The sequence below is a fragment of the Manis pentadactyla genome, chromosome 3 (assembly GCF_030020395.1).
Source record: "Manis pentadactyla isolate mManPen7 chromosome 3, mManPen7.hap1, whole genome shotgun sequence".
Taxonomy (NCBI): domain Eukaryota; kingdom Metazoa; phylum Chordata; class Mammalia; order Pholidota; family Manidae; genus Manis; species Manis pentadactyla.
Genome location: NC_080021.1, coordinates 162,503,885 through 162,525,988, shown reverse-complemented (window position 1 = coordinate 162,525,988; position 22,104 = coordinate 162,503,885). Strand labels below are relative to the sequence as shown.

General features: G+C 37.9%; 1 protein-coding gene across 26 annotated transcripts in view; it reads left to right on the top strand.

Annotated features, from left to right (window-relative positions):
• The window catches only part of PTPRD (protein tyrosine phosphatase receptor type D), a 1,529,902-nt gene that overhangs the window by 1,129,798 nt on the left and 378,000 nt on the right, over positions 1-22,104 (top strand). For all 26 annotated transcript variants that reach the window (XM_057498672.1, XM_057498671.1, XM_057498666.1 and 23 more), the window contains one exon: positions 5,867-6,033. In XM_057498672.1, coding sequence (XP_057354655.1) covers positions 5,970-6,033 — 64 coding nt within the window. In that variant the 5' untranslated portion in view covers positions 5,867-5,969. The remainder of the gene's footprint in view (positions 1-5,866; positions 6,034-22,104) is intronic.

The following is a 22,104-nucleotide window of genomic DNA, read 5'->3' as shown; positions in this document are numbered from 1 at the left end:
TCTGTTCATTTCTCATGACATACCTCATTTTTGCTTCCCGAAGGAGAAAGAAACAATAAAGTTAATAATGTATTTTGCCATTTCTAAAAGTAAGTAATATTTGTGTATGCCTCAAATGTAGAGTCATATGAAATCTTAGAGAGATATTATTAATAGTAATTTGGAAAACAAATCATACTATGTAAAGCTCAGACAGTTGGCTTCTCTCTCTGTGTATTAAAACCAAACACATAAGGAACCTTTTATGGTTTCCACATCGATAGATACTGTTTCAGTTATTCTTATAATTCACTTGATTTCTCAAAAGAATTATAGTGTGCTTACTTAAAGACACCTAGTGTCTTTATATTAAGTCATGGCCTAAGCCAAAAATTGGATGGTTGAGTTTTTACTTTGCATTTATACATACAAATGCAAAGTGTTCTCTTGAATTTTTTTTCTAATTTATTGTCATAAAAGCATGTTTAGGGCAAAACACACACAAAAATAGAATCTTTGGTTACGTGATATTATGTGAAAGAGGAGGTTTTTAAGGAGATTTGTACTTCTTTCATAAAAATAATTCTTTATATTCTTTAAATTTGAGTATTTTATCCAGACAAGTCCTGGTTGTGCAGTTATTTTTCACTGTTTAATTTAATAACCCCTCTCCATTTCCCTTCTTTTTCTCATCACTGCTTCCACTGAACATTGAGGCTTTTGGTGCTGCATGTACTTAAGAATGTCTTTTCCATATTTCTCACTGATATTAAGTAAATGTGACCATTTCATGAAAACTATACAAATAATTATTTCACATAGATGTGTAGAAGTCCATTTGCATTTTCTGTCTGTGGAATGTGGCATGTCTTTGCTGTCAACAGTTCTCATTTCTGTATCCCAGACAGGGACTTTCAATGATGAGAAATATAATTCTTCTAGCTAAGATATGAAACACCATTGTTTTTCCTTTTAATAATAATATTTCTGTTTGGACATTTTCCAGGTATATACTTCACCACTTACTGATCCTCCTTTTTCATTCTATGACATTTTTTTTTTTAATTGAAACAGTTGTTTTTGGCAAAGTAAAGGACAGGGATGAGAAAGTGAATGACCCAAAGGTAGTCAGTGCCATTTACATTAAGGTAGTCAGTGCCCTTGAAACATGTAGCTATAGCCTGCGCTGTCCTAAAGGGCAGCCACTAGCCCTGTGGGGCTCTTTAAACTTAAATATAAATACAATAAAATGTTTACTTCCCCAGTTTCACTACTTTGTTTATAGTGGTCAATTATTAGTGCAGATAAAGAACATTTCTATCCTGCAGGAAGTTTTATTGGGCAGCACTGGAGGATTCTTGTCTTAGACTGTGATGAAATATTTTAGGGGGCCATTCTCATGGAAGAATCTCAAGAATACGTGAATAGTTGGAAGATTATTTCTGTTTTTTCTTTTTGTGTCCTCATGTCGCAACTGTGAACTGAGGACACAGGGAACTCACAGGTGGCTCAGAAGCTCCCACCAGGCTTGCTCTGACCTCCAGGCTCCACAGCCCCAAGCTTCTGCCACAGCAGCCCTACTTTTGTCTGTTTTAAAATTGGAGTTTCTTTATAACACATCTTGTGTACAAGTGGTTGTTTCTCTTAAATGGTTGGAAACTTGTTCTAGTTGATTTACTGAGAACTGATTGGTTTTGGGGCTTGATAAAAAAGAAGTCATAGCGTTTTGGGACTTGCTCCTTAGCACGTCATCTCCCCAACTTAATTAATGGTTTTCTGCATGGATGTATACATACATGCATTTGTTCAGGTTAAATATCATTGTGATTGATGTGATTGCTTCTAAGATGTCTCAGATTGAGAATATAGATTGTTACAAGAGGAAAAAATAAAAATGTGTAGAGGTAATGATATCTAATTTTCTAGTGACAGTAGTATTTTTTTTAAGTTATGGAGTTTTTTGGTTGTTGCTTTTTTTTTTAAATGCTAAATTATTTTCCTTTCTCACTCTTTTCAGAATAATGATTTGATGCTTTAACTTCCTCCTAGAGTGACCAGTGTAATTTTTAAAAATTACTAAAAAAAGGATACACTCATGGGTTGTAATATTATACATATGTATAATGTAATAATGTAATAATGTTATATGTAAAAAAAAAATAACTGTGTTTCAGTTAATTGCAGTTATTACTCTTATTGCCTCTCTGACTTTCCTGCATTTGGCCCAGGGGAGCTTCAGTCTCTTGGCTCCTTTTATTTGGCTATTCCTTAGTAGTTTCTGAAAGCTTCCTTGATTCCTGGTTCAACAAGATATTCCACATCTATTTTGCACATTTCCTTCATAAAATCTGTAGTCACTCACTTCTCTAAGGGACTCTAAGGACATCTTTAAAAGACATAAAGCTCAATTTTGTCTTTTTTCTCTTAGGGTAACACAATTTACAGAAACATACTAACAATACATAAAGCCGGGGGAAAAAAATCCTTCAGCATTCATATTAGTTTGAATATGAATATATTTATTACAGAAAAGGGTTACAATCTTAAATTGAAGATGACGAGTTGGGTACGTGTCTGTTTATGGAAACTTGAAAGAGTGCCCTGTGAAGGCTTTTAGGCAAGTGTATTTTTGTTATTATGAATTATTTTGCATACAGTGACTCTCTGAACTGTTAGAGTCTCTTGCCACAGATGTACGTAATACAAAAGTAGATATTCAACTAACTGGAGATCAGCAAATTACTGTTTCTTCAAATCTTTGTGTTGTGAGCAGTAAAAAAACGGAATGTTAAATATTTATTTTTCATTTTATTTTAAACCCATCTACATGGTTCAATGTGATCTGCACATTAGAGTTAAGGAAAGACAAAAAGGGCAAGGAATGTAAAAATCAGAGTTAGCTTCTGCTGAGGGCTATTGGACAGATGGAGAATAATTTGTGATGTAAGCTAAACCACAGTACTTTTAATATCTCTGAACCCCTTTTCTTGTTCTTTCCACTGCAGACAGCTTGGCAACTATTTCTCTAGGCTAATGGAAACTACTCGTAGTATTGATTCATCCTCATTATTTTCATTGTTAATTTTTCCTTGAAAATCTATCTCCCATTTCAGTTCTAAAATTTAAATTCCATCTAACTGATATGCAAGCCAGCATTCCTTTTTGGCAATGTTTCTATGTAATAAAAAAGATACAGAGTGGAGATTGGTTGGAATGAACGTCTAGAATAGGTTTTATCTTCACACTTCTCATGTCATGTTGTCATATCTTGGCCAAGGGCATAGATCATTGAAGTATAAATATGGATGTTCATATCTGGGTTCATCTGTAGATCCTGTCAGTGTTCCAAGTCCAGAGGTAAAGTTTGTAGGTTCATTTGGAAGAAGTTGGTTTTTCTGTGCCACTCCAGTTGAGTGGGGGGAAGCCAAATCACCTCTTCCCTGAGAGAGCATTTCATAATGCCTCCATCTCTGCAATCGCACCGAGTCGTTATGTAGCAGTTGGCTCTGATACGCTTCCACAGACATAAATTGAGTCCGACAAGACTGATGTCTCCTGGACTTTGCTGTCATTTGAAATGCTGGCATGAGGATGGGAATGGGGAAAGGGGGAGGGGAGGAGAGCTGATTTCTGTAGCACTTTTCTTGTGGAGTTTTGAGAATTTTAACATTTGATAGCTGCGAACTGCTTGATAAGTTGTTTTCCAGATGAGATTGACAACAATAGCTGATGTGGAGCAGCTGGCTAGCTTTTGGTTTCAAGTAGATGCATTTCAGTGTGTAACTTGCTTCTTCATGCCACCCACAAATCTGTTAAAAAGAAAAAAAAAAGACTATCTGGTAGAATGGTAATGAGAATGATTCCCCCCTTCCTTTTAGGCTTATCTTTGTTGCATTCAAACCACTCATGAATAGTAATGAAAAGATAATATATTGTTTTTAATCTTTATTCTCACAATCAAGCTCAGTTTCAGCAAAGACATGCCATAGTATCAGTATTACAATACTTTTTAAAGTACAAGTTATTTTAGGGGATTTGGGTATTTCTGGATATCTCTAGTATTTTCTGTCAAGAATTTTGTATGTGTTTCAAATGTTCCAATATACAAAACTTAAAGGCACACTGTTTCATTTGGCAAATGAATTCCAGTTGTCATTCTTAAGTTCTCACAATAGAGGAAGTGATAGCATTCAAAATTCTCTCACCCTCTGTTTAAAAGCCTACTCTGTCAGGTGCTGTGCTAGATTTATTGCAGGTTCTATAGGAACATTTACTTACCACATGAAGGGTCATACTTCAGATTATTGCTGGAGCTAATCATGGCTTCCCTTCTTTCCACCCCCACTGGGACCACCGTCCCTCTTACAGTGTGTGTTACTTCTCGCCCGGGACTCTTGCTATGGCCTAATAGTGTTCTCTATATCACCCCACATTCAGCCATCAGATAATCTGCCCAGAGCCTAGTTCCATGTTGTTCCTCTGCTCCAAACATTAAATACCTCTCCTTGTGGTTTGCTAAGTACAGGCTGGTTGACTTAGATTAGCATTCAAGGCTCACTATGACATACAGATGTACATACATATACATACACACCCACCTCCACCCCCCTCCACACACATATAGTTTGTTTTGTTTTTTTTGTCTGAAACTCTTTTTTTTGCCTTATCTTCTGGTTTCCTAATGGATCCGTCACTCCAACCCAATGGTTTCGGTGTGGTCCCTGGACCAGGTGCATCAGCATTATGAGGTACTTGTTAGAAATGCGAGCCTTGGACTCCAGCACAGACCCACTGAGCCGTAGCCTCTGGGGGTGGCACCCAGCTGCTGTAATAAGCCTTCCAGGTGATTCTGATGCGTGTAGGCACTTGGGAGACTCTGCTCCAGCCAAACCAAGACACTCATCTTTTCCAGAGTTCCTTTCCCAACATCCTCCCTTTGCACAGACTTCTTGGAGTGCTTTTCCCTCTTCTTGCTAATAATGCTTTGCCTGTCCTTCAAGACCCAGTTTGAGGCACTGCTTTTTCTATGATGGCCTTCCTAATCCTGTCTTCTATGGCATTATTTTGTTTTCCTTCCTGGCACTAACCAGTTTTTAACTTGTACAAACCATCTGATGTATCTGTCTAACTTTCTCCACTAAACTGGAAAGTTGTAGATGATGAAATCTGACTCATTCTTGTACCTTGTGGCACTCTGTGCTAAGTGCCATCGCTGACGCCTTGCACGCAGTAGGCTCTCTAATACTAGTTTATGGCTTACTGATTTTTATATAGAAGATTGAGAAAACTAAGCCACTGCCCAGGGGACATATAAAACTCCTGTTAAGTCAAAGAGGCTCATGCTAACTATTGTTTTGACTTACAGAAGCCAAACTCGACTCGACTATTGATGTATCTTCAGGGAAGAAGCCAAATGTGCTCATGTAAAAATGCCTAACCTCTCCTCTTCAGCTGGGGAAGTTGAATTAGCCCTGTCATTTCACCTAGTGCCAAGAAAGCAGCTTCCATTATTCTTTCCATAACAGACTTATCCTGCACAGAGGAGTTCCCCTTAACTCTTTCTCATAGCCTTGGTGTGCTGTCTTCCACTGCTGTATTCACGTAATGGTTCATAAGAAGGGACAGTTTCTTCTCAGAGCGTTGCCCAAAGGGTGGCATAAGCAGAGAGTGAAATTCGAGGTGGTTGGCTTTAGGATGGCCTGAAAATGGAAACAAGATGTGCTGGGGCTGTCACATTTTACAAACTAAGTTACGATTACAATTTATCGTGTGTTTACCATGGGTTATGTCTCTCGTGGTGGTGGTGATGGGACAAGCGGGAAAGAGTGAGAAATCTAAGCATCTTTGTGTTTTCTCTCCTTTCTTTTCTGTTCATCTCCCCTGACAGGCTCTGAAAGCATTCCAGCTGAAATTTCAGATCGGACAGGCTCGCTGTGGCTTCCGAGGCAGGGACTCCAGGCCGCCAGCGCGCGCTGCTGCCAAGCTGCAGGATGGTGCACGTAGCCAGGCCGCTGCTACTACTCCTAGCCTTGTTCCTCCACGCCGATGCTGAGAGTAAGCCGTTCCGCCCTCCCCGGGGGGCTGCCACCATAATGCAGGGCTGTGTTTGCAGTTGGCACCATGATCAGGGCATCTGAATGCGTTTCCTTTGGAAATAAATCCTGAGACACTGTGGGATCCTCCTTGGCTACCAGCCAGCCTTTGAAAGAGATTATTGATGTGACTTCCTTACCATTTCCTCTCTCTCTTAATGTCCCTTTTCTTGTGTGACTAACTGCTCCTACTGTTTTGTCTTTTTTTTTTTTTTTTTTTAATTCTTCCCAGCCTGGTGGCAAAGTCATATTATGAGGCTGATGATGTAACTCAAACTGGGCTTACCAGTTGGTGGTGCCAGTAAGGAAACGTTCAGACCATTAGAAATTTCTTTAGATTTGTGGATATTTCTATGTTTAGAAAAATGCACAATGTCACATTGAGCCCAATTAAACTGGCAAGTCCCTTGTAGCTGTCATAGCAGCTGTTCAAATGCACTGTTTCTGACAGCTGTCGTCGAGTACAGTATTCAAACAAGTCAGGCAGAACTGACAACTTCGTGGCTGGATGAAGAGTGTGGATGTATGAGAATTCTGTGGAGTACAGACACCAAAGTTTGGTTTACTGGACTCAGTATATGAAACTGAGATTGTGGTCATTAGGTTGCCACTTAATGTGACCATAGCTCCTTTATATTTAGGAAATCATTAGGTCTACCTTATTTATTTATGTTTCTTGTCCATCTGCCTCATGGTCTTTTGGAAGAGAGAGTACTGGGAAAAGGTATGGACTCACCGACATGTCTGGTTTCATGGTAGTGGTTTAGCTCATGGCCATTCTCCTTGGGATCCTCTGGTACTATGAAAATATATAACAGCTGCATTTATTGGCTTTTCTTTCCACTTGCTTTTTCAGTGATTACATTTGATTCATGTTAAGGATGTTTCAGAGACAAGGATCCTGTGTCCTGTTGGCCCCTACCTATTAACTGCAGTTTGACAAGAATTTCCTCAATAACAGCCAACTTTTTTGTTTAAACAGGGGCTCTTTTTGCTAAAGAGAGCTTTCTAGGAGTAAAAGCAATGATGTTCCTAATAAGATACATATGGAACATGCATGTTTTAAGCACAACATTCTCTGGTTGATAATGTATATAGTCTGCTAATTAGCAATTGAGAGTGTTGGTTTAAGGTGAGGCCAAGGAATTTCTAGTCTAATGCCAGTGAATAATTAACTGGGAAAAGACCCAAATGAAAGGCGATCTTGTTATTTTAAAGATATTAGTGTCAAAATGTATCTTAAAGTTGAAGTCTAAATTTAGTTTACCAAAGAAATCAGGCATATGGCTTTATTTATTTATTTTGTTTTGGTTAGAATGAAAAAGTAAGTTGTTCTATAGCTGTTAACCTGTGGCAAGACCCTGGGAATCCAATTTAATATCAGATCACAGAGATTTTCTTAAACCCACTAGATAAAATTATTATATATCCATGAAGTTATCTTTCCAGATAAGTAAAAATGTTCTTCTACTGAGCAGATATGCTCTCTTTAATTCTCTCGTGGAAAGTGGCAGACAGATGTCAAGAGTTTAGGAACAAGTACTTTTGAAATTGTTTTATTGAACAATCCATACTATAGTGATCATCACCTACTCCTTGTCCTCCTGCTCTTCACTTTCTCCCTCTTCCTGTCATCCTTCATCACACTTACAAAAGAAATAACAAAGGCCTGCATTAGCAATTTTTGGTTAAATTAGGATATTTGCCATGTTATATTTAAGTGCTATCAGCTTTCAGTCTCAAAGTGTAACATGGAAAAGAATCCATTCTCTCTCAACTCTTCCCACTATAGTGAGAAAGACAGCACAAGCTTCTTCTTTGCCAGATTAATTTTGTTTAGTTTTATCCATGTCTAGGTAGCCTTGATTTAATATATTTTCCCTTTAACAGATTCATTTGGTATTGCTGAATAGTATGTGTAACTTGAGAGTTCCTGATGAAAGGCAAAAAATTAGCCACGTTCTTTTAGGTTCATTTTAAAGAAGAAAGAACATCCCTTACTAACCTACTGGAAGATATCTGTGGCACATGAAAGCACGTGGTAGGGTTGGAGATACAATTTTAGTCACTTAAGAATGTTTAAAGAACAATTGGTAAAATAGGATCTAGGTTAACCCATTAAATTGTGCCATTACCTTTTTTTAAAACACACTGAAAAAATCAGGACATAAGTAGTGCTGAAGAAAAGTTTGATTACTTCACCATCACTTAAAGATAATATTTCTCAGGCTCCTCTTACTTGGGTCACTGGTTTGTCTCCCCTATGCTTTCATTAGTATATCTAGTCATATTTGTTTTTCCTAATGCCTGTGCTTCGTATTTATACAAGGAATAAGGAGTTACACTGCAAAATTTAATAGTAGCTTCTCAGAGCCATTTGAGAACTATGAAATAATTTTTATTTTTATTTTTATTTTTTCTCATTTGAAAAAGAGGACCCGGTGGGGGTGGGGAATCGATTAGAAAACTCTAGTTTACCATGCTAAATGAATGTGTTCGGTTCACTGCCTTTTGAAATGATTAACTCCAAAAAGCCAAGGAGTCAGGATTATAATCTGTTGAGTGGATCGCCATAGCAAAGTGTCAGGTGTGATGCTGCATAAGTAGCAGAGCTCTTAGGGAGCCTTGGTTCAAAGGCAGGTTCAAAAACTGGTAATCTCTCTTTAGCAGAACATTATGGTCTTTGCAATTCACAATTCAAAATGCCCTACAGATCCTCATTATTACTTTAAAAGGTTAGATGTGTGCATGAGTCTTATTTCTTTTCATTCCTGTATTTGAATGCCTAAAATGATTTTGCTTATTGTTCTTGAATACATGTACACCTAGTAGAGGCCATGGTCTCAGGGAAGGGTCAAGTGTGGCTTCTGTTTGAGCACTAAGAGTAGCTCTTACTCATGTTAAGGTGAACAGTTTTCTGGTTTAGGTAGTGGTCTGACTAAAGTCACTTCAGTAATACGTGTATGCAAATTAAAGGTGAATTTATATCAGATCAGTGTGATCTGGGGCAAATATTTTTCTTTTGGCTGAGGTTTCATAATAGTTTCTGGTAGTTTTATTTCATATGTAACTTTAGTTTTCAATTCACTAGTAACTTTTTGTTTTGGTTTGTTAACACCTCTCTCATCAAACCGGTTTCACTCTAATGAAACCGCTTACCGCTTACTGTTGCATTCTGGACCTGTGTTCACATTTTGGACATTCTAAGTGGATCTGGGTGTTTACTAGGTCTTCATTAGGATCATAACTCTTAATAGTTTAATTCCTCAAGTGGTGTACTTGGTCTATATTTTGTTTTTTTGCCTTCTTCCATCTCAGAAAGTGAACACTCCATCTTTCCTTATTGTTAAGGAACCTTCCTGCACCCCTATCCACTCAGTATATTTCTGTTCTGTATGAAAGGTAATGTAAAACACAGATTAGCAGATGACACATGATGAATGTTTAATAAATGTTAGCTGTTGTTAATCTCATTATTCCAAAACATTCAGCCACCATTTTAATTGAGCACTTGTGTTAGATACTGTGCTAAACTTCTTTTATTTGACCTATAGATTTTCAAAATTTGGGTGGCTGATAAACCAGGTTTTCTTGCAGCATGTTAAAGTCCCGGCTTGCTTCTCTATGAGTTCTTATACATAGGCAATTCTTGTCTCATCAATTACACTGAAGATCAAGAGGGAAAAATATGAAGCATATATACTTTAGGTAAGCTTTAAAAAAGGCTCCTCTCTTAGAATTATGAATTTAAAATTAATTTGGCGTAAGTCTAATGGATAATATAAAGTGTTCCATCCTTCTGTTCTGTCTTCTGGTAATGCATTTTTTTGAGCTGCTAAGAGGGAGGAGCTCTAGATATTTACTGTAAGCAAATATGAGCCAGTAGTCCAGAAAGCTAGTGATGGAGGGAAGCATGGTAGGAGAGTGAGTGACTTTTGATGTAGCTAGAAATTATTCTTCAAGAAAAAAAAAAGAAAATGAAAATGATTACACTGAAGGGCAGGGCAAATTATTTCTTTTGCATTTTATAGAAATAACTACTGACAAGTAGCCTAAGTCAAGTAATTAGACTTTCTGAAATGAAGTTAGGAATGCCTTTCTTATGTCATCAAAATGCATGCCTCCCAGCAGACAGGGACCATTTCACAATGAGAACATCCGTATCTGGGAAAGAATGTCTTTTGTTTTTGATCACACATATTTGACTATGTATATATGTATGTATGTTTGTGTGTGGATATGTATGTGTTTATTTATATCACAAACCATTTCATCATCCTTTAAAAGGTAAATTGCTTGGGATAATGAGAAGGTTCTAAAATTAGATGGGGATGATGGTACTAATTGAATATAAACATTCTAAATGCTATTGAATTGTGCACTTTAAATAGATTATTTGTATCTTCTAAGAATTATATTTCAAAAGGGCTCTTTGAAAAGAGAAGGTAAACAGCTGTTTAACTCAGCTCTTGGTTAGAATCCTTTGGTTTGTGTATAAGTGAAAGGAAAAGCATTGCTAGTTTCTCCAGGCAAGTTAAAAGAGATGTCAGCATTGAGGAGCGCAGGTAGAAAGCCAGTTCACTTACCATGCTTATCAGCACCTTCCTTGCTACCCTTTTCTCTGAATTTACAGATATGTGGTGAAATAAAAACCTTGCCCCTCTCTCTTCCTTCCCCTCCTTACATTAAGGTAGCTAAATAAACAACATCCAGCTGTCTATAGCAAGGAAAATATCCCAGCTATTTTACTGATCTTTAAGCCCACTGCAGAGTTTTCTGCAACTTTCTGAATTAATTGGTCCCAGCAGAGCTATACCTACTGAATGAAGGTAAGAATATGTCACAAAATCAACAAATGTGTACACTTAAAAGCATTTTATTGAGTATAGAGGGAATGCTTTAAAAAAACAAATGCAAAGTATGGCGTATTTGTTATCTCTGATCTCTGTGTGTGATGGAGCCCTAAGCTCAAAGGATGAAACTCTCTCTAAAATATTGGTGAATTACTTCTTATTATTGCTAATAGCCTAGTGGTAGTTGATGAATCTGTTTTATGATTTCCTTTCCCTTCACATTTCAGTCTCTTTTAAGTTTTCTTTCCTAGTTACTATTTCAAATAATCTTGATTTGTGTGAGAGCCCCACTCTTCTGCCCATTGTGTTCTGTTCAGTTAATTCAGTTAATTCACTAACCCCACCAATTAGCATCCATTGAAATCACAAAAGAGAAAAGTACAGGTGATTGGGTACAAACCAATTCTCTTACCTCTAATTTTGTCTTTTTTCCTCAGTTTGCTTTAGCTTCATTTATTCATTCACCAAACCAGTGTGTGTGTGTATGTGTGTCCACTACATGGAAAGTTTTGTGCAAAATGGTAGAGATACAAAGATTTTAAGAAGTGTTGTTCCATATCAGTTCATTATCTACCTTCAGAACTCACAGAGTTCACTTCTCAGAACTTTCTCATGCAGTATTTTAAGATAACTTTACCTCTGAGCAATAACTAATAATTAATAATTTGGACTTGGGAAATGGAGTACCAGTGTTCAAATCCTACTTCTTCTCTGTAATATTCTGACCATGGGCAAGTTACAAATCTGTGTGCCTCTCATCTATATAATGAAGATTGAAAATAACACACATTTGATATGATTATCTTAAGGATTATATAAAGAACTACTTGCAAAGTATCTTGAATAATAAGATTAAATATTCATTAAATGTTGGTCACTTGTACTTCTTTCTCATTAGCTTTCACATTTCCAAGTTATAAACATCTATGTTTAGATTTCTGTTGACATTTATTATCCCATTAACTTCATAATTTGAGCATTATTTTTTTAAAATGTAAATATTCATCTTTATGAACATTTATGTTTCCAAAGGACATTGATGGGCACATTCATATATGTAATAGTCCCTTAATGCATGTTTATGGGACACACTTCCTGAGCCACACAGAACTAGTGGGGACACAGTGGCAAGATAGAGATATATGATCCTTGTCCCTAAAGAGCTTAAACTGTATTGGAATAAACCCTCTCAGTAAGTGACAAATATTTAACATGAATCTCAAAATTTTACACTTTCAAACTGTGACAAGTGTTATATAAGGGAAGAAAATAGGAAGCTTGTTCATAAGAGTAGTTCAAAGCTTTCCTGAGAAGTGATATTTTTTCATTGTTTTAGTTAAAAAAAAATTGTGCAGGAATTTCCCATGTACTCTTCATTCAGTTTTCCCCAATAATAGATTCTATAATGACAGTACATTAGCAAATCAGGAAATCAACATTGGCACAATACTGTAAACTACAGATTTTATATCAACTCATTATTTTTTAAAGGTATGTAGTTCTGTTAAATTTGATCACATGCATGGCTCTGAAGGACTAACTTTTGAAGAAGTATCCAGTGGATGAACAGAAGTTAAATAAACTGTACCTGAAAGAACTGTAGAGGTCTAAGAAAGAACATGCTCATATACCCTGAGGTAGGGGTAAATCGTGTATTACAGACACTGAAGGAATGGAATGGATGTCACTGGATGCCAGACAGTGAGAAGGCTAGACAAATAGGCACAGACTCCCTAATGGAAGGCTTCATAAAACTTGTTCAGATCTTGGTTTTTATTCTAAAAACAGCTGGGGGTGTGACAGGAGGAGATGTGCATTTGAACAACAGCAGTGTGGCTGCAGGGTAGAGAAATAATGCTTTGCAGCAGGTCAGCCAAGTTGTCTGGAGGTCTGGTAAGGAGGCCAATTAGAAGTTACAGAGAAGATGGGGTCCAGGGCACCAGAGTTGGGGAGGTTAGCAAGACCAGACTGCCTTGATGCTTAAATCCTTCAGTTAACTTTCATGGAGATACATTCTCCTAAAAATTGAACCACCAACAGATTATTATAATTTGGAGGGAAAGAGACAACCAAGCTAAGGAAAGATGAGTAAACCTTTTGTTTTAAATATGGCATTATATTATTTTTCCCCAAGAGTGTGTCACTGTTCATTCTTAAAATTTCCCTTTTTGTTGTCAATTTTAGGTAATTTTATTTAAGCTTATTTTTATGGTAATAATCTGTTTTTAAAAAAAGTAGAATCCAGAATCAGTTTAAAATTGTGGGTGAAGTTCTGTCCATTACTACAAAAGATATTTCAACTTATTTTTGTTCTCTTACAAAAGTTTTAGAATTACTCTACAGTTTAGGATTGCAAAATCACAACATAGTGTTATGACAGTCACTTTATATTATAGTTAAGTGTGCCTTAACTATATATGCTATAATATAATAGCATATATTAAAATATGCTAAGTATTTGTATCTTCTGTTTAGAAAGTACATGACACATTACTTTTGAGCTAAAAGTACAGAAAGTATAGCAAACCTATTAACCTAAATACATCCTGGTAGTTTTTCTTTTCTTTCTTAGTTGTTTGTTGTTTTTCTCTCCTTTATAAATACCTATCATTTGTTTATCACTAAAAAGATCATTTATAGCTTTAAGCTATAGTAATTCCAGATTAACAAAAAAGACGTCCTCTAATATCTATATATATCCTTTAAAAGTAAATTTAAATCACACCATTTAATTTAAAAGTCATAGTATTGCCTTCAGTACATGCTCCCTCTGTGTCCCAAATAAGCCAGATGTGGTTCCTGTATTCACAGAATTTACCTTCTAGTTGGAGCAGGGCCTTGTGGGTAAGGAGAGAGAGGGCTGCAAGGCAAGGTTGTGGGTGCAAGATAAATGAACAGTATGTCTTTGGATGGTGAAACTGCTACAAAGGTAAACAACAGTGTGCTGTGCTGTGAGGTAAGGGAGGGTGTTGGGGGTGGGGGTAACAGGGCACTCCTTCCTTTATATCAAGGAAGATGTTGCTGATGAGACAACACTTAATAAACTGGCTGATGGGATGGGCGCAGCTGTGAAAAAGTGAAGTTAGGACATCCAGGCAGATAGAGCAGTGATTTGGCAAGGAGTCTTACATGTTCAAAGGACTGAGCACAGCAAGGGAGAAGAGATGGGTAGGAGAGGCAGGAAGGGGCTAGATCCTGAAGTCACACAGGCCCTGTAAGGAGTTTGGGTTGCTGGCAAGGATGGAGGGAAACTGGTGTATTCTTGAAAAGACTCATCTAACTGTGAGCCTTGTATTGGGTACTACTGTCCTCCACTGGAACAAAAGAAATGTATTTTCTACAAATAATGTTTAGAAAAGTTGGTGCAGTCTCCTGATCAAGTTATCAATTTATTGTTTAAACAGCTTAACTGAAATTTCCTTTACATCAGCCAATATGAACTTTGAGCACTAAAGCCCTTGGTTAACAAACGCAGAAATGTCTGCTTTTAGCTTTTTTTTTTTTTAATCTCAGGCCAGTTTTGTTTTTCTTTTAAAGCAGACGATAGTTTTACATTGGAAACATGCAATTAAGTCTCCCTTCCCTTCATCAATATCTGAGGCTGCAGAGCACGAGGGGTGTACATGTGAAAAGCAGGGCGGTGACTGCAGGGTGATGGCCCACAGTGACGTGCAGGGCAGTAGGGAACTTTTGTAAGTTGACTCTCTACATGCTCTCATTTTGTCAAGATTACAGCAGTTATCCTCTAAGTGATCTTAGCTTGTATTTCTTGTAGAAGAAAGCATTTCAGTGAAGTTTTTCCTGATGAACCTCTTTCATTTGGGGAAAAAAATATGTATTGCTTATGTGATTAAACATATTTGACTTAGTTTTAAGTCCAGTGGAGAGACAGAGTAATAAATAAAATAAGGATTATTAAGCCATAACTTAAGTGTATTTACTCTAAAATAGTACATGTTGTTAGCAGCTAGGTTGGGCTTAACTAGCCTTTCTGTTTCCCTGGAGCAGTTTTCACAATTCTTCTGACCCTTTGGGGGTGCTCATAGCTCCCACTGTGAGGTTCCTGTGAGGTTTAAATGAGATCTTACTGCAGAACTGCTCTGAGTGCCCGACGCACGGCAGTCATTCAGTAAAGGTTTGTTTCCATCTCATATATGCTATAATGTTCGATGTATGCAGAAATCAGCTATCTAGCATTTACACCTATTGAGATGATTTTCAGATCAAGGAATTGAGCAACATATACCATAAAGCAACAACAATTAAAAAAAAAGTATCCATATCATAGATTTGTGTTATAACTTACATACTGAACTGCTAGTGAACTCTCTCCATGTTTGTTTGTGCCATCAGTGTCACCCAGGCTTTCTCGAGCTTGGCACTATTGACATTTTGAGCCAGATAATTCTTTGTTGTGTGGGGCCACCCTGCTTATTATAGGGCTTCTACCCAGTAACACTTTGGCCCCCGTTTTGACAACCAGAATGTATTGAGATGTTAGTAAATGTCCCCTGGGGGGCGAAATCATCCCTGGTTTAGAACCACTAATGGTGCATAAGCTCTAGAACAAAATGTTGGGGTAGAGGTAAGTACCGCCATTTTTACCTCCGTGGGGTTTGGGAGAGGGGATTTTTGTCAGAAATAGGATGGCGCTTTCACAGATTTTTGAAATGAGCTAAATAAGCAAATCAGGAGAGGATAATCAAGGTTCTGTTTAATATCTATATAACCAGAGGCAGATTGCCTGATCTCTTCACATCTCAGTTTTGTGGTCTGGAGCCTCAGATGGTGATTGTAGAGTTGCTGTGAAGATTAAATGCTAACCATTTGTAAGATACTTAGAACTCTGCGTACCACAGTAAGCACTATATAAATGTTAGTCGTTGTTATTATTAACTATTTATTGTATATTCTATTAATTTAATTTTGCTAATATTTTTACTTTATTTTACTTATTTTTTTACTTATAGTTTTAACTTTATTTACTTATATCTTTATTTTTTACCCTACCATTTTATATTACTTTACTCATTTTACTTCTTTTTGTTTTATGTATTTTACTTTAACTTGCTATATTTTGTGTATTGCTTTATTTAGCAGTAAAATGCCATATTATCTCCTAGCAATGACTGTGATAATACCTTTCCCTTTTATAATTATTTAAATACTTTATATCTTCATCGAATTTGTTCCTGAATGCTCTTTGAGTAGGCAATGTAACTTTTAACATAACTACTTATCAAATAAAAGAAAGCAAGGGTCACAATGAGATGACCTGCCTGGAGCAGAAGGGTGGTAGGTGATCACAGAGCACCTAGAACTTCGGTCTCTTAGTGTCTTGTCCAGGGAGGAGGCAGAGTAGTTACAGAGAGAAGGTACAAGAACTCCAAATTCACAGCAGCCAGAATGATGTGCAGAGGGCTCAAGTGACGCCTCCACTACAGCAGGTCCCAGAGGCCCTGCTCAATTGGAGTTGTCCAGAAACCTGTTAATGACAAAGAGGATTCGGAGTCATGGAGGAAAGGTTATGTCCTGTGCACAGTTCATGCACTGTGTAAGAATTAGAGAAGCCCTGAATGACTTTTAGAAAGGCACCTGTCTCCTTTCAATTCAAAGAACAAGAAAATATTATCAATTTGGAGAATCTTGAATTCTCTGCAACCAGTGTTTTATTATAACATGATTTTGACTTTTCATTGGGCTTCCTTGGTACCCTTCTCTGTCAACTTGATTGTAACTTGTCAGCATTAACTGCCAACAAGATTGTAGCCCTATAATGATGTCGCCATTATCCTAGTCATAATGTGGTAGATTGGAAATCACGGCCAAAGTATTTTACAGCTCCTCTCAAGGTGGAGTCAGATTCTCCTGTCCTTGAATGTGGGTTGATTTCTTGATGCACTTTGAGCAGTATAATACTGCTGAAGGGGTGCATCACCAGTCCTGGGCCTAACCCCTGGAAGTCTGAGAGCTTCCACCTCCCCTTCATGGTACCTTGAGTCATCATAGAAAGCTATCCTGCTGGAGGGACCCCATGGGGAGAAAGAAATACCCAGACAGTCCGCACAAATTGTGGCCATCCCAGGTGAAGAGCCAGATACATCAGCAAATCTTTCCAGACAGAGTCCAGCCTCCTGTTGACTGCAAGCAACGTGAGGGAACGATGAGGACAACTGCCCATCTAAAGCTTGCAAGGCAGTATCTGGTGCAAAGAAACCTTGCCTTTAGCAAGCTTTGAGGTGATTTGAAACACAGCAATAAATAACTTAAACACACGGTGATTACTGTCATAGAACTGGGTTGAGAAACAACAATGGATCTATAGCTGCTTCATTCTTCCTTCTCTGGAAATGTAACAGAGATGATGTTCTAAATAACAAGCATTTAAAGGCAGTACTTTTTTGGATAGATGAATATCTTGATATACATCAGTTAAAGCCATAGCTACTGCTAAAATTCTGAAACCTTTATGCATTCTACATTTCTTTCGACCAGACAAATGTGTTCTATAAAGGACCATATAATAAATACAGTTGGCTTTGTAGGTATTTATAGGTCATATAGTCTCTGTCACAACTATTATAGCAAAAAAGCAGGCACAGACAATAATTAATAAATGGCAGTGGCTGTGTTCCAATAAAACTTTATTTACAAACATGTACAGTGAGCCAGATTTGGTCCGAGCAAGGGTGGTGGCTTGATGATCCCTGCTATCGACCTTACTCACTTACAAGTTCTCACCAGACAGTGGGAAGTGGAGAATATTTATCAGTAGAGGACCTTGTTTTAACCTGGTGAGATTAGTTAATGGACAGAGATATGCTGATTAGCCTCTTTTAGCACTTTGCTTTGTTAGTAATGTTTATTGGAAGCAGATTAATTAGAATAAAAAAGTTCAAGGAGCACATCTCTTGATAAACAGAGATGTTTAATAGTGCTTAACCTTTAGAATTTATGCAGGAAAAGCTGTGCATGTTATTGTACTTTATGTCTTTTGGGGGTGCTTCAGGTACTTGGCTGTTAGTACCACTTAAAATTGCAAACTCCTGAAGAATGAATAATTTATCAGCTGCGGGATGTTTTCTTTGCACTGTAAGTCTGGCATTTGGAGCTCTGAACATCTTAAATATAGAGAAAAAAAGTGCTGGAAAGTGTTACATTTGATGGGAATGTTGTAACAGGTCTGTAAAGAAATGGGCTCATAATCATGGGTATTGAAGCCTGATATTGGTTTCATTAAGACAAACAAAAGCAGAAACTTCATGGTGAATGTGAACACATCATAGGTACTTCTGCTAGAGATGTACTCTGTACCATCTCTGTGCTTATAAGTCAAAAGCAAAATAAAGCTCTAATGAGAAAGCACCACTGATCATCAGGAGCAATGCTCAGAAATAACACTTATGGTCCAAGATGTAAGCAAATTGAAAAGGCTTCACTGGGTGTGGAAGGGGGCAGTTTGCAGTAGATTACAGTTGGAATCCCTGTCTCACGCGGGCAAATTTAAAGAACCAACTATTGCCAGTTTGTCCTGGCAGCTAGTAGAAGGCACAAGGATGGAGGTTGTTTAGAGTTGTAAGAAGTAGGACTACATTATATTAAACAAAAATCTTGGCTGAATATGGAGGAAGATGACTAATGGTTAAGTCTTTTCAACTATGGAGAAAAATCTCAAGGGGGAGAATGAGAGCTCCAGCACATGAATCATTTAAGTAAGCATCTGAAACCACAGTGGAGAACTACTGTTTCTGAGATAATCCAAACTACATCAGCAAAGGGATATAAAAAGATCATTTAGCAATTGCAAAACACATAATTCTTTTTGCATTTTAATTGTTCTGATTTGGAGTGAGAGAGGGAAACAGGAAGGATATTATGATAATTATAATAAAACAATTGCTTACATTCTGAGATCTATTTTCTCTAGAGGCTGCAGTTTATCAAATGGATCTGATGCCACCACTGGGCAGGGGATAAATTGGCTCACTTCCCATCGGTGTATTTACGCAGGCCACCAGGCTCCTCTTTGTAGCCTAAAAGAAGCTTTTGCAAATTACTCCCAATCATTCTACATTCTATTTAGCTCTAAAAGGGCTTTCTGTTGTTCCAGCTTTGCTGGTATTCCCCCCATTCCCTTTCTGACTGCACAGCTTAGCCATTTCAGATCTCACCTACTCTTCCAGCTCCATCTTTTCTCCTGTCTTCATCCACTCCTATTTAGTGCCCAGTGTGTTCTGAGCACTTGAAGAAAACAAGAAGATGGAGCTAAGTCAGTGCTCCCAGAACAGAAGCAGAGGCAATAAGGAGACAACTGCAGTACAGTGAAGGGTGTACAGCAGTGGATGTATGCACAAGGTGTGTTCCGTAGTAGGTTATTGAAATTTGAAGGGAATGGTAGAGACAGAAAGACTGTTGGAGGGCTTTAAAGCAAAGCTGAGGAGCTTGGCACTTGCCTAGTAGAACAGTGGTTCTAAACTTGATGATACTGTGGAATCACTTGGGGCTAAATTATAGTTGTCTAGGCCCCACACTGACCAATTAAAAGATAAGAAGGCCAGGACCAAGCATAGGTAATTTTGAAAATGTTCTTCAGTTCATTTTCAAGCAAAGCCCAGCTATACCAGCTAATAAGGGAAGCCAGTGAAGTCTTTTAAACTGGGAAGTGATGTGGTTCAGTGTGCATTTTCAGTAGATCACTGGCAGTTGCATGAAGGATGGATTGGAGGGTGATAAGACAGTTAAGAGACCGCTGTAAAATCCACCACAAGGGTCATGCGTGTCCAGACTGTGGCTGCATTTGTTGGATAGAGAGGGGTTGGATACAAAATTTATTCCAGAGGATTAAAAGCTTGCAGGATTTTGTGATGGATTGAATTTTGCAAGTCCTGAATGAGTCATAGAGGAAACAGCTAGAGAGAACAGGTGGAGAAGTAGCCAGAGGAGTACACAGTTCTTCATGTGTTTCCCCTCTCGCTCATCCCTCCTCTGCTAACACACCTACTGCACTTCATCTTGGTGTTTAGGTCTGTCCTAACAATTATCATACTTGTGATACATTACTTTGAGTAGTTGTCTACAAGTCTCATTTCCCATGCCAGGGTAAGGGTATCCTGCCTCCTTGCCCCATCCCAATTCTGGGCCTTGAATATAACCGGGGGTAGCAAAATTAGTTGCTGCAGTGACCAGTCAAGTAAAATTCATTATTGAAGCCGGTCACTTCAACTCTGGGAGGTTTGCACCGGATCTCACTAGGGAAGCAACCAGCCAGTTTGATTTTGCCTTTCGGGAGTGCATGCCCAGGATCTTGGTTTTCCTAGAGAAGCTAGAAATGCAGACTTATATGTGGAGCATTCCCAATTTTTACATATTATATTGAATTAAAAACCATTAAACAACAATACTGAGACCAAAGGAAAAACATCTTTGGGATGGATCTGGTCTGGGACAAGTTTTTGCTCTCTGTGTAGGGTCTCAGTAGAAATTCATACAATCGAAGTGAATAAAATTTCCCAGGGCCAGCAGTTTCCAGCCCTTTCTGTGGTTTAACAATAGCAGAAAAAAAAAATTAACAAAGCACCAGCAGCAAACATTTGGACTGATTGTGTTTGTGGAAAGCGAATTAGAGGAATGGATTCCATTACCTGGTATCTCACACTAAAATATAAAGCAGAAGGACAAATTTAAAGTACTTTAACTGCAATTATATGTGTGTATATATATATATATATATATATATATATATATATATATATACACACACACTTCTGGTGAATATGAATTTGGGATGATGAATTATTCATTTAAATCCTTTCATTCCCAGTTCTGTCCACTCCAGCAATGCCAGGTTTGAGGACCTCAGGTGGCCCCTCATAGCCTGGGGCTGGTAGGAGAGGCTGCCTCTCTCTCCTCTGGGTTTCCTGCATCCCCTTGAGTCCAGTCAGTTTGCTTGCTGGAGCTCCTTTTTCAACCAGGGGCTGCTCTGGCTACCCAACAGGAAGCCTCAGAATATTTAAGGCTAAAGAGCTGTTGAACAGTTGTTCGGCCAGTGAATTAGCATTTCAAAGGCTGGTGCTGAGAAGGACGCTGCCCTAGTGAACAGCTGAGTGAAAACACAGGACTTCACTCTTACAGCCATGTCTGGGTAATACGATATTTCTGAGAAAATGACTTTCTAATGGTATGATGACTAAAGGTTTGGCGCTAAAACTTTTTGCTGTATCCATTTTGATGGAATTCTCTCTAGCGTGTATCTTGAGCTTCTCAATATTAAAGAGATCAATTGAAACGTGATTGTTATTTGATCATTTGGGTGATATTCCTAATAAGGAATATCAATTTTTATATTCCTCTCTCTTAGAGAGATGCCATGAAGAATTGCTGTTGGTGGGACTGCTGCATTTTTCTAGGTCCATCTGTGATTTATACTTTTGGTCAGAAGAAATATGGTGTGTTGGGAAGAGCATTGGCTTTTAAACAGAAGATCTGGGTTCAAATTTGTATTTGCTGTTTACTAGATGGGTGGTCTTGGGCAAGTTTATAAACCTTTCTGGGCATAATTTTTTTTTAAATTCAGTAACCATATATATTTTGCAACTACCCCCTACCAGCATTTTGCCTGTTGCTGGGGATTAGGTAGTGAAGAAGATGGAGACAGGTAGAGCCAGTATCCTGTTACAGCTTGTAGTCTAACCTTTGATTTTTCTCATCTGTAAAATGGGATAAGAACCTCATCAGGCAGTTGCTTCATGGGGATTAACCATGATAACATGTGTGAGGTGCCTGAAAATGATTATGGGCTCATAGTGGTAGAATAGCTGCAGGATTGACTTCTTCCTCTGTGCTTAGTTGCCAGTGCCTTCTAATGTGTTACCTTAAAGTTACACAAAGCTGTTTCCTTTCAGAGATCTTTTTTGCTTTCACACTGTAGTCACAGATGCTTTTCAGGTCCCAGAAGTCTGAGTTCTCCCCCTTCTTTCCAGATGTTTCTCAAACATGGTCCTTAAACACTTCACTCCAGAGAAATTCTCCCTGTGCTAGGCTTTTGAGACATGTAAGTGACCAAAATATCAGTAACCAACAAAAAATATACTTGCACCACAAATGTCACATTCTTGGGTACTTGAAAATGTGAAATAGAATAATAAATATAATACTATAAACCATATAATTTATAAATAAAA